This window comes from Coturnix japonica, chromosome 27 (assembly GCF_054131305.1).
Source record: "Coturnix japonica strain WE chromosome 27, WE-NBRP24, whole genome shotgun sequence".
Lineage (NCBI taxonomy): Eukaryota > Metazoa > Chordata > Aves > Galliformes > Phasianidae > Coturnix > Coturnix japonica.
This window is the reverse complement of record NC_140689.1, coordinates 942918-956811: the sequence shown is the minus strand read 5'-3', so window position 1 is coordinate 956811 and position 13894 is coordinate 942918. Positions and strand designations below refer to the sequence as shown.

Genomic DNA, 13894 nt, shown 5'->3' with positions numbered 1-13894 from the left:
TTTGGGACCAGTGTGGGACCAGTTTGGCACCACTTCCCCATCTCGGAGCCCCCCAACGCAGCTGAGTGGCCCCGTGGGTGTGGCCAACGTGGAGGGGGGCGTGGTCTGATCGACTGGGCGTGGTTTTGAGTGGGCGTGTCAAGTGATGGGCGTGGTCATGGCGAAAGGGGCGTGGCTTCGTGGCGGATACGGAGCGCTTTGTATGAATGGGCGTGGTCAGTATGGGCGTGGCCTATGCAATGAGGGGGCGTGGCCAGGAGGGGTTGGGCCGTATATAAGGGCGGTGTGCGGTGCGGGGCCGCAGTTGGGGCCATGAACGGGGCCATGAATGGAGTTCGGGGGTGGTGTGCGGTTCTGGACGTGCGGCCCCACGGAGAGAGCCCGGTGAGTGGGGACCACCTCCGGGTAGCCCCTCAGCCCTTCCCTTAGTTATGGGGCTCCCCACAGCGTTGGGGGGGGGGGTGGTGGTGGTAGGGTCGGGGGGCGTGAGATGGGGAAATGGGATGGGATAGAGTTTTGGGATGTGGTTTTGGGGTGGATGAGGCTTTGGGGTGACCAGATTCTGCCCCATGGCTGTGGGGCAGCATAACCTGGCTTGGGTGCGCTGGGTGCCGTTCCGTGCCCCCTGCCTGTATCCCTTTCCTGTGTTCCTACGCCTGTGGTCCCCCTCCCCACACTCCCATCCCTGTGTCCCCACATCTGAAGCGCTGGTGCCAGGGGACGAATGGAGCTGAGTGGATGGGGATAGAGGAGCAGCTCCTGAGCTGTGCAGTGCTATTGGAACCCCATCGGATCTGTGGGGTCCTGGGGACCCCCAGCCCTCCCCGTCCGTCATTGGTGCTGCATTCTTTAAGCTCACGGCCGTGTGCTCCCGTCGAGAGGCCCCGTTCCCGGCTCGTGTTTTGGGATTACTCATTGCTTACAGAACCAGCCAGTGTTTTCCCTCCCCTATCGCTCACTTTTCCCCATTGCAGGCAGTTGCGGAAGGGCTCCGGGTGGGGCTGGCAGTGTCCCAACACCGCGGCTCCATCCCAGCGTGGGGTGAAGCTCCGCTGTGGGGCTGACGGGCGCCGCTCACCCCACAGCTTTCCGTCAGTTTTTGGGGCACCGTGGCGTCCCCGTGCCCGGCCCCACCGGGTGACTCAGCCCCAATTCCCGCAGCCTCCTCCCGGCCTTATAAGGAGCGGCGGCGGCGTTGGGCTCGATTTGTTAATGGGTTGTTAGGGTGATAAGCGCCTGTGTCACGCCGGGCATCTCTGGAGCTCGTTGCTAATTACTGCTGGTGATGGCCCCCAGGTCAGGTCTGGCCTGTTCCTGCCGAGCACTGGGATGGGACGCACGGTGTTCATCAGCCCCATAGGGCTGTGTTGAGTTTGGGAGTGAGAAAAGTGCCAAAAGGTTGAAAAATGGTCTTTTGGAGAGTTGGCCTCATTGGAATTGCTTGACTTAATTTATAAGGAAATTGCCTGTTGTATGGAACGGCCTCTTGTGGGGGGATCTTCTCTTTTGGGGGTGTTTGGTCCCAAACAAGGGGTGTGGATTTGTGGAGAGCTTTGGGTCCCAGTGAGCTTGTGGTGTGCTGAGATCTGCACCACCAGCATTGGCTGACTGCAGTGCAGTGGGGGGAGCGGGCACCGTGTGGGGTTTGGGTTCTGTCCAAGCATGAGCTGAGCACGAGGTGCCCCATTAGCACTCTTCCTCCTGTGGGAAATACCCAAATCTGCTGCCTTCCTGTTGTGGGGTTCTGTACTGGACGATTTGGACTGGCATGGGGCCACAGCACAGCGCTTCTGACTGAAGCCCAAACCATGGGGATGGCAGCCCCCATTTGCACCAGGTTTGATCACAGACCGAGGTGCTGTGGGGACAGCAGTGAGCACAGAGCCCCGGGATGCCGTGTGGGAGCAAGGTGGAGCTCAGGGAGCAGACAGTGATGTGTTGGGCTCAGCAGCACCTCCAGTGTGCACCATGACCACCCAGCATCCCCTTACAAAGGGGTTTGTGCCTCACAGCCCCTCCAGGGCATCCTCAAAAGCCACCACTTCGGTGCTGTAGGGAAGGAGCAGTGCAGGCAGAGACTGGCTGCACCGGAGCGCCCTACAACTCCCATCCAATACTCCATCTGTGGCACACAGCACTGGGGCTGCAGAGCCCACCTGTGGCTCCTCACTGTGCTGTGTTTGCATCACCCCGGTGCTGGATTGACCCAGAACGGGGTTCTGTCGTGACCAAAGCACCCTCCTGCTGACTGCCGTGTCGCTCTGAAGGCGGTGATTGAAATCGGCGTTGTGCTCCTCGCTTATCGCGGCACATCTTCCCCGGGAGCGGGATTCCCTTTGGAGCATTGGCAGCACCCCACCCTCGCGTGGGCTTATGGGGCCAGCGTGGGATCCTCCGGTTGTAAACAACGCTGCGAGTGGGGCCACGTGGGGTGGCTGCCGGGATCCCTTCGCTCAGATAATGCTGTGATTTCACCATCTCTGAGCTCACTTCCAACTAACTGCCCTGTGACCCCGTTGTTCTGCAGTCTGTAGGGTCCCTTCCAACCCAAACCATTCTATAATTGCATCATTCTGTTAGCTATGGGGTCCCTCCCAACCCATCTGTGCTGTGATCCCGTGGCTCAGTGATTCCTGTTTGCTTCCTATGTCCATGGAGAGATGCGGGGATGCTTTGCATCTGGGTGCTGCCTTGAGCCGCTTCCCTGCCCTATAAAACCGCGGGCGCTCTTCTGACCTCACCACCACAATGAGTGCTGTGGGTGCTGTGTGTGCTGCATGTCGAGCTTGGCATTTTTTCCAACCACTTTGCCCTTCTTGCTTCTTCCATAGGAAAACCTTCCCTGGAGAAGGAGTTGTGGGGTTGAGCAGTCAGTGCTTTGTGGGGGGCGGAATGAAGGGGGTCCCCACAGGAGGAAGCTCCTCTCCCAGGAGCCCAGGCAAAGCGAGAGCAGCGTACACCCAATATTTTGGAAACAAACCCACGGCTTGTTGAGACTTGGGCGGTGCAGAGCGCTTGGAAGCGGAGCGGCACAATCCTTTGGCGCTGCTCCGAGGGTGACGTGGCCAGGCGTGGTGTGGGGCGGGCACCAATGGGACTGGGTGCGGGGTGCTGAGCGGCCCCAGAGCACTGCAGTCTGCTGCAGGGTTGCCGGGAGCATGAGTGGCTCTGGAGCTGGTGAGGTCAGTGTGGGATGGGTTTGGGGGGCCAAAATGGGGCAGTTTGGGTATTGTGAGCTGCTTTACAGTGTTCTGCGTCCTCTGTGCTGAGCATCATCAGAGTGCACATGCTGAAAAGCTGGGAAGGGTTTGGGCAAGCAGTGGTGCTGCTGATGGCTACTGTCCCTCCGCTCAGCTCTGAGGGGTTGATCTGGCTCTATCTGTGTGCAGAGGGCAGAGGAGGAGAACCTGAGCTGCTTTGCCCTTCTCTGGAAGGGTCCCTGGTGTGGTGGCTGCGTACTGAGTCCAGTGGTTGCTCCTTCTCACTTCCTCCTTCTTGGCTCCTCTGAGCTCCAATGGGCCAATGGGTGGATGTCATTGCTGTGCGATAACTCACTCAGTTGGAGTCGGGTGTTGTTCTGAGTGCTGCAGCTTCCCAACTGTGCCAGGTGGCTCTGAGCTGAATCCCACCCTCTTGTTCCAGGAGAGCGTGAAGGTGCTGAGGCTGATGCTGCCGAATGAGCTCCCGGGTGAGCGGCGCGAGCAGGTGAAGCAGAAGGTGCGCTGCCATCAGCACAGGGACACCACGATGGGTTGGCGTGTGTGTGTGTCCGGGTGCAAGGGGGGCTGAGAAGGGGGGCTTGTGAGCAGCTGTGGGGAAGGGGCTGTTCCTTAGGGGGTCACAGATCTGTGGTTTGAATTGGAAGGGGCCCTTAAAGGCCATCTGGTCCCATCCCTCTGTGATGAACAGGGACAAGGTTCCCTCAACGCAAACCACTTATTTGGTCTTATGGTTCTGGAGGTGATCTGTAGGGCTCCTTCCAACCCAACTATCCCGTGGTGCTGTGACTGGTCATTAAGGTTAGAGGATCACAGAATTGTTTGAGTTGGAAAAGACCTTCAAAGCCCACCTGGTCCAACCCCCTTGTGATAAATGGGGGCACCTGCAGCTCCTTCAGTGCTCACAGCCCATTAGCCTTACCTTGGGTGTCTCCAGAATCAGTACCACTGCCCACATGTCCCTGTAAAACCTGTGCTAGTGCCTCAACGCCCTTCTCATAAAAACCTTCTTCTTTCTACCCTGCCTGTCTCCCTCTTTTAGTTGGAAGCCTCCTCCCCTTGTCCTGTCACACACATGCTCTGCTGAAGAGTCATTCCTGTCTCTCTTACAGTGCTTTAGATCCTGAACGCTGCTCTCAGCTCTCCCAGAACCTTCCCCTCTCTGGGCTGCACAGCCCCAGCTCTCAGCCTGTCTTACAGGGGAAGTGATCCATCCTATAGATTGTTCCATCCCATGGAAGCTCTGTGAGCTGGAAGTGCAGCTCCTGATGCATTCAGCATTTTAGTGTCAGCTCCTTGGCCGTGCACAGTACTGCACTGCTTTGCTGCAGCACACAGTACTGATTTGCCTAGCGTTGGGCGAGCTGTTCCAGCCAGGCTGGTCCCAGAGCTCTGCTCTTTGTGTCTCGCAGCCAGTGGGAAAAGCCTTCGCCATGGTGGCCAACAGATCAAGCAATGGCCACGCGCTGGCATCCGAGCGCATCAAGTCCAACGACGGTGACGAGGAGATCATCAAGGTGGGTTCCCGGGGCTGTGTTCAGCAGTAAGAAAATTGGGGGGAAAAATATGGTATTGGAGGCTGAGAGGTACCCATTGTTTTCTGAACATGGTGGGGAAAGAGAGTGTTGGAAGAGGAAGGGCAGTTGTTGGCATTCAACAAAGCATTACTTGCTTTGTGAATGGTGAAGTGGGAATGTGTGGAATGCATCAGAGCGGCTGGGGTCAGTGCTGTGGGGTCAGTGCTATGGGGTTGGCACCGACATTTCTCTCTTTCAGGTCTACCTGAAGGCGAGGGCTGAGGGCAGCGCGAATCATGAGGAGCACGTCAGCCAGCTGAAGAGTGAAGTTCGGCACATCCAGGAGGTATCCAAGACCCCCAGGGGCTCAGGTTGCATTGCCACACCATGCTGTGCCGAGCTGTGCCGTGCCATGCTGGCAAACTGGCTTAACCCTCCAGTTTGTTGACTTGCCCGTACAGGGCAGTTGTCTAATCAAGCACCATAAATTAATTCAGCCTGACTAATTGCTCTGCTATATGGACTGAATTTGAAGAGAATTGCGCGATGACTTTCCCCCAAGGCTGTCCCCTGCGTGCCTGGGTGCGGCGGTGCCTCTCGTTAAAAGGCAGTTTCTTTGGAATGTCTCATCTCCCAAAGTAAACTCGTTGATGAGCTCTGGGCCCATTAACCCTTCCTCTGCTCCTGCTGGGATACAGCTGCTGGGGAAGCAGAGAGCTTGCAAGACACAGATGTGGTTGTTTGGTGGTTCTGGGCAGTATGGCTTGGCCAAAAACTGGGGGAAAAAAATGAAGAAAAAAACATGAAAAAAGGAGAGGGTTAAATTTGGGTTTGCTCTCACGTGAATTTCTGTGCTGAATTTCTCTGCTAGTCCCAGGACGGCTGTAATCCCATGCATGAAGAGACAAGAATTAGCTCAAGCTGTGAGCCATGGTGGTGGCTGTGGCGTTGAGGGGATGGAGCAGAGGGGATGGGCTGCCTTCTGCCCCACTGCACCCTCCCCAGCTGCTAAACCAAGAGGGGCTGCAGTCCTATAACTGAGTGTTGTGTGACTGGGGCATGGAGCTCAGCACCTCCAGCCCCAAAACCAAGCAGTGCTTTATGGGGGAAGGGCTGAAGCCACGCTTCTGTGCCATCGGAATGCTTTTCTTTGTGAAGGGCTGGGGCAAAGCCTGCACAGTACTGCCCTGCTCACTTTCTCTGACTAATTTGGGGAGCTGCACATCAAGACTGTGCATGTCAGAGTCCTGCGGGGAGGAACAAGGGTCTTCCCAGCACTTCAAAGGTGTGATTGATGAGTAACGCAGGAAAAATCCTCCCCATTGTTGCTCTCTTTTGGGTTACTTCTACCCATGAGTGTGAGAAAGCCACTGGGTGAGGATGGTGCCCTTGCAGCAGAGCTTCCATAGCATGCAGTGTAGGGATGCGATGGGTCACGGGTTGGTGCTGGGTGGCCCCTGCGTCCTCATTTGGTTTTTTTGGGGTTGAAGGACTCTGTGGGTTGAGCTAAATTGATTTGCCTTTGCCAAGCTAGAAGTGTTTAGAAGAAACTGCAGGAAGACTTAAGTAGTAAACTTGAGAGCAAACAAGGAGATGAAGAGCACACACAGGTAATGGGAGTGTGTCTTTGGCGCTGATTGACAGGTGCTTTGTAAAACAAACAAAAAATGTCACCTTTGGATCCACAAAGTGATAAAAGGGGCCTTATAGGTTATGGTGCTTGTAGCACCCACTTGGCAACACTCATAGAATCATAGAGTATCCCAAGTTGGATGAGACCCATAAGGACCATCATGTCCAACTGTTAGAAATCCAAAGTTGAAAGGGACACATAAGGATCACTGAGTCCAACTCATAGAAATCCCAAGTTGGACAGGACCCATAAGGATCATCAAGTCCAGGCTGTGGCTCCACGAAAGACAACCTCAAAATCAGACGTTATGTCTGAGAAGACACAAGTAACATGGGAAACCTATACAAGTGGGTAAGAAGTCAGGACGTGGGACGCATTGGTATCACGCGCGCTCTGCATGCTTCTCTGCCAGAAATGGGGCCAGGATTGCTGCGGGGCTGTGTTGGGTGTGCGTGGCTGTGACGTTGGTATGATAGGGTTGGTGCTGCTTGTCCCACGCAGGTGGTGCTGGAGGAGCAGAATGGGAGCTGGCTGCACCCTGAGAGGTTCCGCACTGAGCCTTGGGAGGAGCAGGTAGGTGGAACAGAGGGATGTCAGCTTTGTGTGGCTTTAGTTTTCTGTCCTCAGGAAAGGGTCAGGCCCTTCTGCTTTGTCTCTCGCAAGCTCTTGCAGTAGGGTTTTATCAGTGACAGGACTGAGTACTGCCCAGAACAATAAAAGTCATAGAACCATTGGGATTGGAAGGAGTTGCTTCCACCATCCCTGCAGCCTCCATACGGCTCTCTCCAGCAGTTCCTTGTCTGCCTGGAACTGGGGAACCTTGCACTGGGCTCAGTGCTCCAGCCATGCCCTTCCCAGGGCAGAACAGAAGAGAGGAGTATCACCCTGCCCTGCTGGTCCTGCTCTGCACAGTGCACCCCAGAGAACCGATGGCTTTCTTGGCCACCAGGGCACACCGCTGGCTTATGGACAACTGTTGGTCAACCAGGACACTTGGCCATGAAAACACACTGCTGTGATACAGGGTCAGCTGTTAACTCTCTGTTGATCAACTGTTGGCCAACCAGGACACCACTAGTCTTCTTGGACACCAGGGCATGCTTCTGGCTCATGGTCAGCCATTGGTCAACTGTTGGTCAACCAGGACCTCCAGGTCCTTCTCTGCAGAGCCCCTTTCCAGCAGCCCCCAATCTGCACTGATGCTGTGAATTTCCTCCCCAGGTGCAGAATCCTACACTGTCCTTGGTGATCCCCATCAGGTTCCACTCCACCTGATTCTCTCGGGGACGTTGCTTCAAGGGCTGGAGGCTGGAGCGAGGTGTGGGAGCTGAGGGGATTCCTTGGGCACCTCCTTGATGCTGAGCCTCCCCCATTAATGTTCCTGCAGGATGAGGATTGTTCAGGAGATGATGTAGAGAAGATGCGGCAGACAGTGAAGAGGCTGTTCACGAGGCTGCAGGAGGCTGAGAAATGCCATCAGTTAGAGAAGAAGGACCTCGAGGTGAGTGCATTGGGCACTTCCCCATTCAGATTGGGATTCTTTGTTTGTTTTTGTTTTGGAAGGCACTGGCAGCTCTCCCATCAGCGTATATAGTTGTCCTATCCATGCAGTGCTGTGCCCTGGCTCCTGTTCTCTAGAGTTTGGTGCCTCTGCAGCCTCTGCCCCCTTCCTTGGGATGGGTCAGGACACGGGCTGTGACACTATCACCAATGGCCTCTGTCACCTCCACGTGACACCTTCCCTCTGCTGAGTTGTGCTGGCACAGCTGCTGTGCTGTGTGGTCCCCTCAGGATGTGTTCCTGTGACATCCCATCTCCCATCCTGTCCCACAGTCCAAACTGGTCCCAGGAGCTCAGGGCCTGCCCTGAAGTTGTTTAGGAATGGAACTGGGGACATGGCCTGGAGCAGTGACCACATCTTCCAGTGCGGGGACATCAGTGGTGACACATGTCCTGGTCATTCTGTGCAGGAAGCCACGTGTCCATGGTGGCATGCAGGATCTTTTTGGCATTTTTGGTTGGGTGTGATGCCAGCTGTGGGCTCTCAGCCTGGACAGAAGCATTGGGGAAGGGTTTGGGGATCTTCAAGTGTTCTGCACTTGCCTTGTTGGAGCCCAATTCCCGCACTGTGGGGATGCACGGGGCACATTTGTCCCTCCCCCACTCCAAGCATTGGTGCTGGCTCTCAGGGTTGGTTCAGAGCAGGAGGAGCCCATGGATGGTCCTGCACCACACGCGGCTCAGAACAAACATGTTGCTTATGTTGGAGGTGTGTTTCTTGCAAAAGCATTTCGGCACTCACTCCTTTGAAGTGCTTTGAAGCTGAGGAGCTTGGCGAAGAACCTCTCTCAGAAGCATGCCAGGCTGCTTGTCTTCAGCAAAACCCTCCAGCCAAGACCCCAGAGCACAGCAGGGCTCTGGGGCTGTGCTGGGTGGGCACTGAGGGCTCTCTGTCCCTTTGTAGAGGACGGTGTCACGGTACCGGGAGGAGGCAGAGCAGACGAGCTGTGCCCTGCGGAGAGCAGAGAGGAACGTGGTGGAGAAGGAGCTGCAGGTGGACGAAATGCAGAGGCTGCTGGCGGGGATGGAGAAGGTACCAGCACTACGGTCCTGTGTTCTGCCCCTGTGCACAGCTTGGCTTATCTCAAAAGCCCTTATGAGCTGGTTGCTGGGAACAGCTCCATCCGACTGGTCCTGCTTTAGGCTTGCATTCCCCGGGTCTAGAAGATCTGGTTGTTCTGTGCAAAGCCTTCCTGCTGGGTATCCTAGAGATGAGCACACAGTCTAGACAGCTGCCTGGTTCTTCTTGTGGGGGCATTAACAGCCTGCAGCCTGGGTTGTTAATTATCCAGCTGTGGGCTGCTCATAGTAGCATTAAACTCATAAATCTAACAGTGCAGTACAGCACGAAGCAGTGTGAGATTGCATTTGTGGGCCCAAGAGTGGAGCAGAAGAGCATAGAATTGTAGAATGTATGTGTTGGAAGGGACCCTATAGACCACAGAACCACGGGATCACAAAGTCGTTGGGTCAGAAGGGTCCCTAAAAACCAAAGCTGCTTTCCCTCTTATTTATTAACTCCCTTTAAGCTTTGTGCCTCCCTGCATCCCAGGGTGAAGGAGTAGGTTATCAGCTGTTGGTCACTCTGTGATGCCTTTGTCTGTCTGTCTGTCCCGTGTGTAAGCGCAGGGCTGGTGCAAACAACCCGCGGGCACCGCAGCAGCCTGCGCTGCATCTGTTCAGCTCAGGAGGCAGGCAGCATTTGTTGCGACTTGTTTCCCCTGCGTGTAACTCGGCCCCTCGTCCCGCTGCAGGAGCACAGGACTTTGCTGCTGAAGATGAAAGACAGCGAAGCAGAGCTGGCACGGCTGAGAAGTGTGGAAGGTGACAAGCTCGCCGAACAGGACCGGTGAGGCTCAGCCTCTGCCAACGCCGCAGCAAGCCCACGCCGCCGGGTCGGGGTGTCAGCGCGCCGGGGCATGACTGCACATTCCTGTGCAGGGCGTGCTCGTCTCTGGCTTGCAAAACAGCACCCTATGAGCTGACTCATCCCAAATACCTCCCGCAGTGCAGCCCGGCGCTGCCGGGGACCTCTAGCGGCTGCCATTCTGCCCTGGGTGCTGGGCTGGCTTCACCCAGTTAGTATCCGTGTGCCGCAGGGGTTAATTGGCAGCGAGTCGTTACTGGAAGGCCTCGTTTGTGGGCTGACTCTTCCTGATGTTCCTGTGTCCCCACAGTCTGCCGTCGGGAGGCTTTGTGGCTCCTGTTTGGGTTGGGTTTGTCTCTGTCTCTGCTCACCTCGTCGGGTCAAAGTATTTCAGACCTGCATGGCTATGGCTGTGGGGGGGATAGGAGCGGGGTGAAGAGGGGTTGTGCCCTCCAGGGACAGAGTCTGACAGCTGCTGGATTCTCCCATTGTGTCTTCCCAGGTCGGCCAAGCTGGAGAAGGAGGTGGCCTTGCTGCGGGAGAAGATCCACCACCTGGATGACATGTTGAAGAGCCAGCAGCGCAAAGTCCGACAGATGATCGAGCAGGTGGGTGCGATGGGCTCAGCGTGGCTGTATGGGGCTGAGCAAAGGGACGGCCCAGAGCCCTGTGTGTCCGCCCCATGGCAGTGACAAATACAGCACAGTCGTGGTGGTAGTGGCGCCTGGGGAAGGTAATAAGAAGGCTCTGAAAGAGCAGAGGCTCAAACGGTGCAAACAGAGGCTTCTTCACCCAGGGCTGAATTCACAGACTTAATTTGAGGCTTTTTTAATTGTTTTCTATGCAGATTGTGGAGTAAATGTTGTGGGTGTGAGGCTGGCTGAGCTGCCCTCCTTCCTCCATGCTGCATAACCCATAAGCACATGAAAAGGTTTTTCTTTTTTAAGCCACCATCAATGTTCTCTTACAGCTCCAGAACTCCAAAACAGTGATTCAGGCCAAAGACGCTATGATCCAGGAGCTGAAGGAGAAAGTCGCCTACCTGGAGGCTGAGGTGTGTCCCAGCAGGGTCATTTTGGGGTCTGCTTTGGGATCAGGGCACTGCTGGGTACAGTGAGCTCTGGGTAGGGCAGCAGCAGCACAGCTGTCCCCTGGCGGTGTCACTTTGTGGTGTCACCTGGTTGTCACCAAAGGCTGTGGTGTGGCAGCTCCCAGTGAAACCAGGGATGCTGTGAGCTCCAGTGGGGTCTGAAGTAACTTCACCTCACACATTTCTCTAGCAGCAGAGCCCAGTTTGCTTGCAGCGCTGCATGCGTGTCAGAAATTAGAACTGCATTCCAGCCTCTGGGATCATTGCAAGTGTCAAACTTTTTTTTTTTTTTTTTTTTTTTTTTTTTTTTTTTTGAGACACACTGAGCTATCATCAGCAGTTCAAGCATTTTCTTCCTTCTGTGGTGATTTGTTTTGCCGTGAGGACAGTGTTTGAGCAAAAAGGCAGAGAACAATTGAGGATTCCCACATTCCAAGTCCTCCCTGGCACCTCTGGGCAGCAGCTCCCATATAGGGCTGGATTTCTGTCTCCTTAAGCTGCCCCATGATGCTGGAGCAGCCCCACATTTCCCAGCATAGATCAGTGCCAGCTGCTCTTTGCTTATTGTGGTTCCCACCTCTTGCAGAACCTGGAGATGCATGACCGCATTGAGCACCTGATTGAGAAGCAGGTCAGCCGGGGTGGCCACAGCTCCAGAACACGTTCCAAGTCGGAGTATGTCAGCAGGTAGGTCTGGGGCTCAGCCCGTGGCTCCACATCTCATTTTGGGGCTCTGGCAGGTGGTGCAGGGCTTGGGGCTGTTCCCTCTACCTTCGTGAAGGTGCTATGTTGTTTCTGCTCCTCTTTAGGGTGAACAGAGGTTCCCCATATAGATGATTTATGGGAAACGTTCACAGGACAGTGCTGGGATCACCAATCTCACAGCTTTTGTAGAATCATAGAACGGGTTGGGATGGAAGGGACATCAAAGGTCATCTCATTCTAACTTTCTGCCACAGTAAGGGATGCCGTCCACCAGATGAGGCTGCCCAGGATTCCACTCAACCTGCTGTACACTTCCAGGGATGGAGCACTCACAACCTTCCTCCCAGTTCCACCCAGCTGAACAAATCCTTTCTCTCTTGCAGCAAAAGACTGATGGGCCCCAAACCGCTGCCTCTCATTCGAGTGGTGGAAACATGAGTTTCGAGGGTTGGAGTGAGATGAAGACTCTCCCCTTATTCTCCTTGACCAGACTTCCCTGCTTGACTGTTCTCTGGCCTCTGTGCTCCGTCTGCCCTGGAGCTGCTGGCGGAGGGCTGTGCCCCGTAGGACAGACACGGCCAGGGCGGTGCTGGCAGAGGAAGGAAGGCTGCGAGGTGCCCACGCTGCTGTCCCTTGGGGTCCCACGGATGCCAGCCTGGAGCTGGTGGGGACACTGAAGACGAAGTGCTCCTGGGCTACAGGGCTGGGCTCGCTTCCCTGCTCAGCCCTGGGTTCGCCGGGGCTGCTGTGCGAGCAGCTTCTGAAGGGTCTCATCAAAGCGGAGCCGCCTCTTCAGATTGTAGCTTGCCAAAGTGGACTCGGGGTTTAAATTATTGAAAAAATAATACAAATTCACTTACAAAGCAGGAAATCCTCTTGAAACTGGACTCCTTCCTACAATGAAGCACAATGAGTTGGGAGCCTCCAACTCCCATCTCCAGCATATCTGCTGCTCCGAACCTGGCGAGGGCTCCTGTGGCCAAAATTGGTGGATTGACACAATTGAGACAGGTGGTGGATCAGCACAATCAGCGCAGTCATGGGGACTCAATGCTGGATCGACGTGGTCGGCACAGTGGGTGGATTGAGCTGAGATCCAATCTGCAGATCAGCACAACTGACACAATTGGCACAGCAACACAATCAGTGGATCGACGCAAACCTTCTCCCGGTCCCTCTCATTGAGCGTAGAGAAATCATGCCTGGTGTTCCTCTCGTTTAAGCCCAGAGGTGGTTTGGTTTGTACCTGTATTTATTTCAATAAATTATTGGTGTCTTCCAAGGATGTGGCGACAGGCATGATTGCTGCTGTCCGGCTCCAGGGGAGTGTTTGAGGACTGCCTGGCCCATGTTTGAACTGGAAAATACCAACCTGCTTTCTCCGGCCGCTCCTCGCTGCGTCCCTGGGTCAACCTGGAGGAGCTGCTGTGCTGAGCGGTGAGGCAGAGTGCTGTGTGTACACCTCGCATCTGTTAATACAAAAATACACCTGTGTTAAGCTGTCCGCCTGTGCTCTGTTCGTATGGGGTGTTAAGCATAGAGTCATAGAATGGTTTGGGTTGGAAGGGTCCCCAAGGATCATCAAGTTCCAACCCCCTGCTTACAGGCAGGGCCACCAACCTCCATATCTAATACTATACTACTGCTACAACTACCATATCTAATACCAGGCTGCCCAGTGTCCCATCCACCTGGTCTTGAGCACCTCCAGGGCAATGGTACCCGCAGCCCCTCTGAGCAGCGTGTTCCAGTGCCATGGTGCGAATGTAAGGCACAAGTCTGTGGTCTTCGTGGCCTCGTGGAGTGGTTGGGGGTGGAGGGACCTTTAAAGGCCGTCTGGTCCCATCCCCTTCAGTCCTTGAGGACCCTCCCAGCACAACCACCCCGTTGTGCTGCAGCTGATCGTTCAGCTCAGAGGATCACAGAACAGTCTGGGTTGGAAGAGACCTTTAAAGGCCTCCGTGATGAACGGGGACCCCCACGGCTCCATGGGGAGCTGAGGCCATATACAGCTCCAGAGCTGGCCCCACTGCCCATATATCCCTGCACAGCCTGTGCCGGTGCCTCCCTGCCCCTCTCATAACAGCCCCCTTCCTCCTTCACTGCCCAAATCTCCGTCTTTTAGTCGGAAGCCGCTTCCCCTCGTCCCATCACAGCCCCATTGCAGGCCGCTCTCATCTCCCCCCCCCCAACCCCCGTTGCCTAGGCGACAGCGTCGCTCCGTAGCTCCCACAATGCCCAGCGGCGAACTACATCTCCCATCACCCCCCGCGCCCCGTCGCGCTCTACGGCGGTTAGAACTAC

General features: G+C 55.5%; 1 protein-coding gene across 8 annotated transcripts; it reads left to right on the top strand.

Moving 5' to 3' along the window:
* Positions 1-300: 300 nt before the first annotated feature.
* TUFT1 (tuftelin 1) lies at positions 301-13094 on the top strand. 8 transcript variants are annotated; one of them, XM_085524333.1, is made up of 13 exons: positions 301-384; positions 2832-3182; positions 3643-3705; positions 4631-4735; positions 4995-5081; positions 6870-6941; positions 7756-7869; positions 8833-8961; positions 9683-9777; positions 10298-10403; positions 10766-10849; positions 11472-11572; positions 11845-13094. In XM_085524333.1, exons 1-13 carry the CDS (start codon positions 313-315, stop codon positions 12026-12028), a joined length of 1563 nt encoding a protein of 520 aa, XP_085380459.1. In that variant the 5' UTR covers positions 301-312; the 3' UTR covers positions 12029-13094. The 8 variants fall into 8 exon arrangements, with proteins under 8 accessions (XP_085380459.1, XP_085380460.1, XP_085380458.1 ...); XM_085524334.1 differs by having other exon boundaries at positions 3643-3717; positions 11974-13094; XM_085524332.1 differs by having other exon boundaries at positions 3643-3717.
* The last annotated feature ends 800 nt before the right edge of the window (positions 13095-13894 follow it).

Coding starts and splice junctions, on each gene's coding strand:
- TUFT1 (XM_085524332.1), top strand. CDS start 313: ATGAACGGGGCCATGAATGGAGTTCGGGGGTGGTGTGCGGTTCTGGAC. Junction 4,736..4,994: donor GTGACGAGGAGATCATCAAG/GTGGGTTCCCGG, acceptor TCTCTCTTTCAG/GTCTACCTGAAGGCGAGGGC. Junction 5,082..6,869: donor AAGTTCGGCACATCCAGGAG/GTATCCAAGACC, acceptor TGTCCCACGCAG/GTGGTGCTGGAGGAGCAGAA.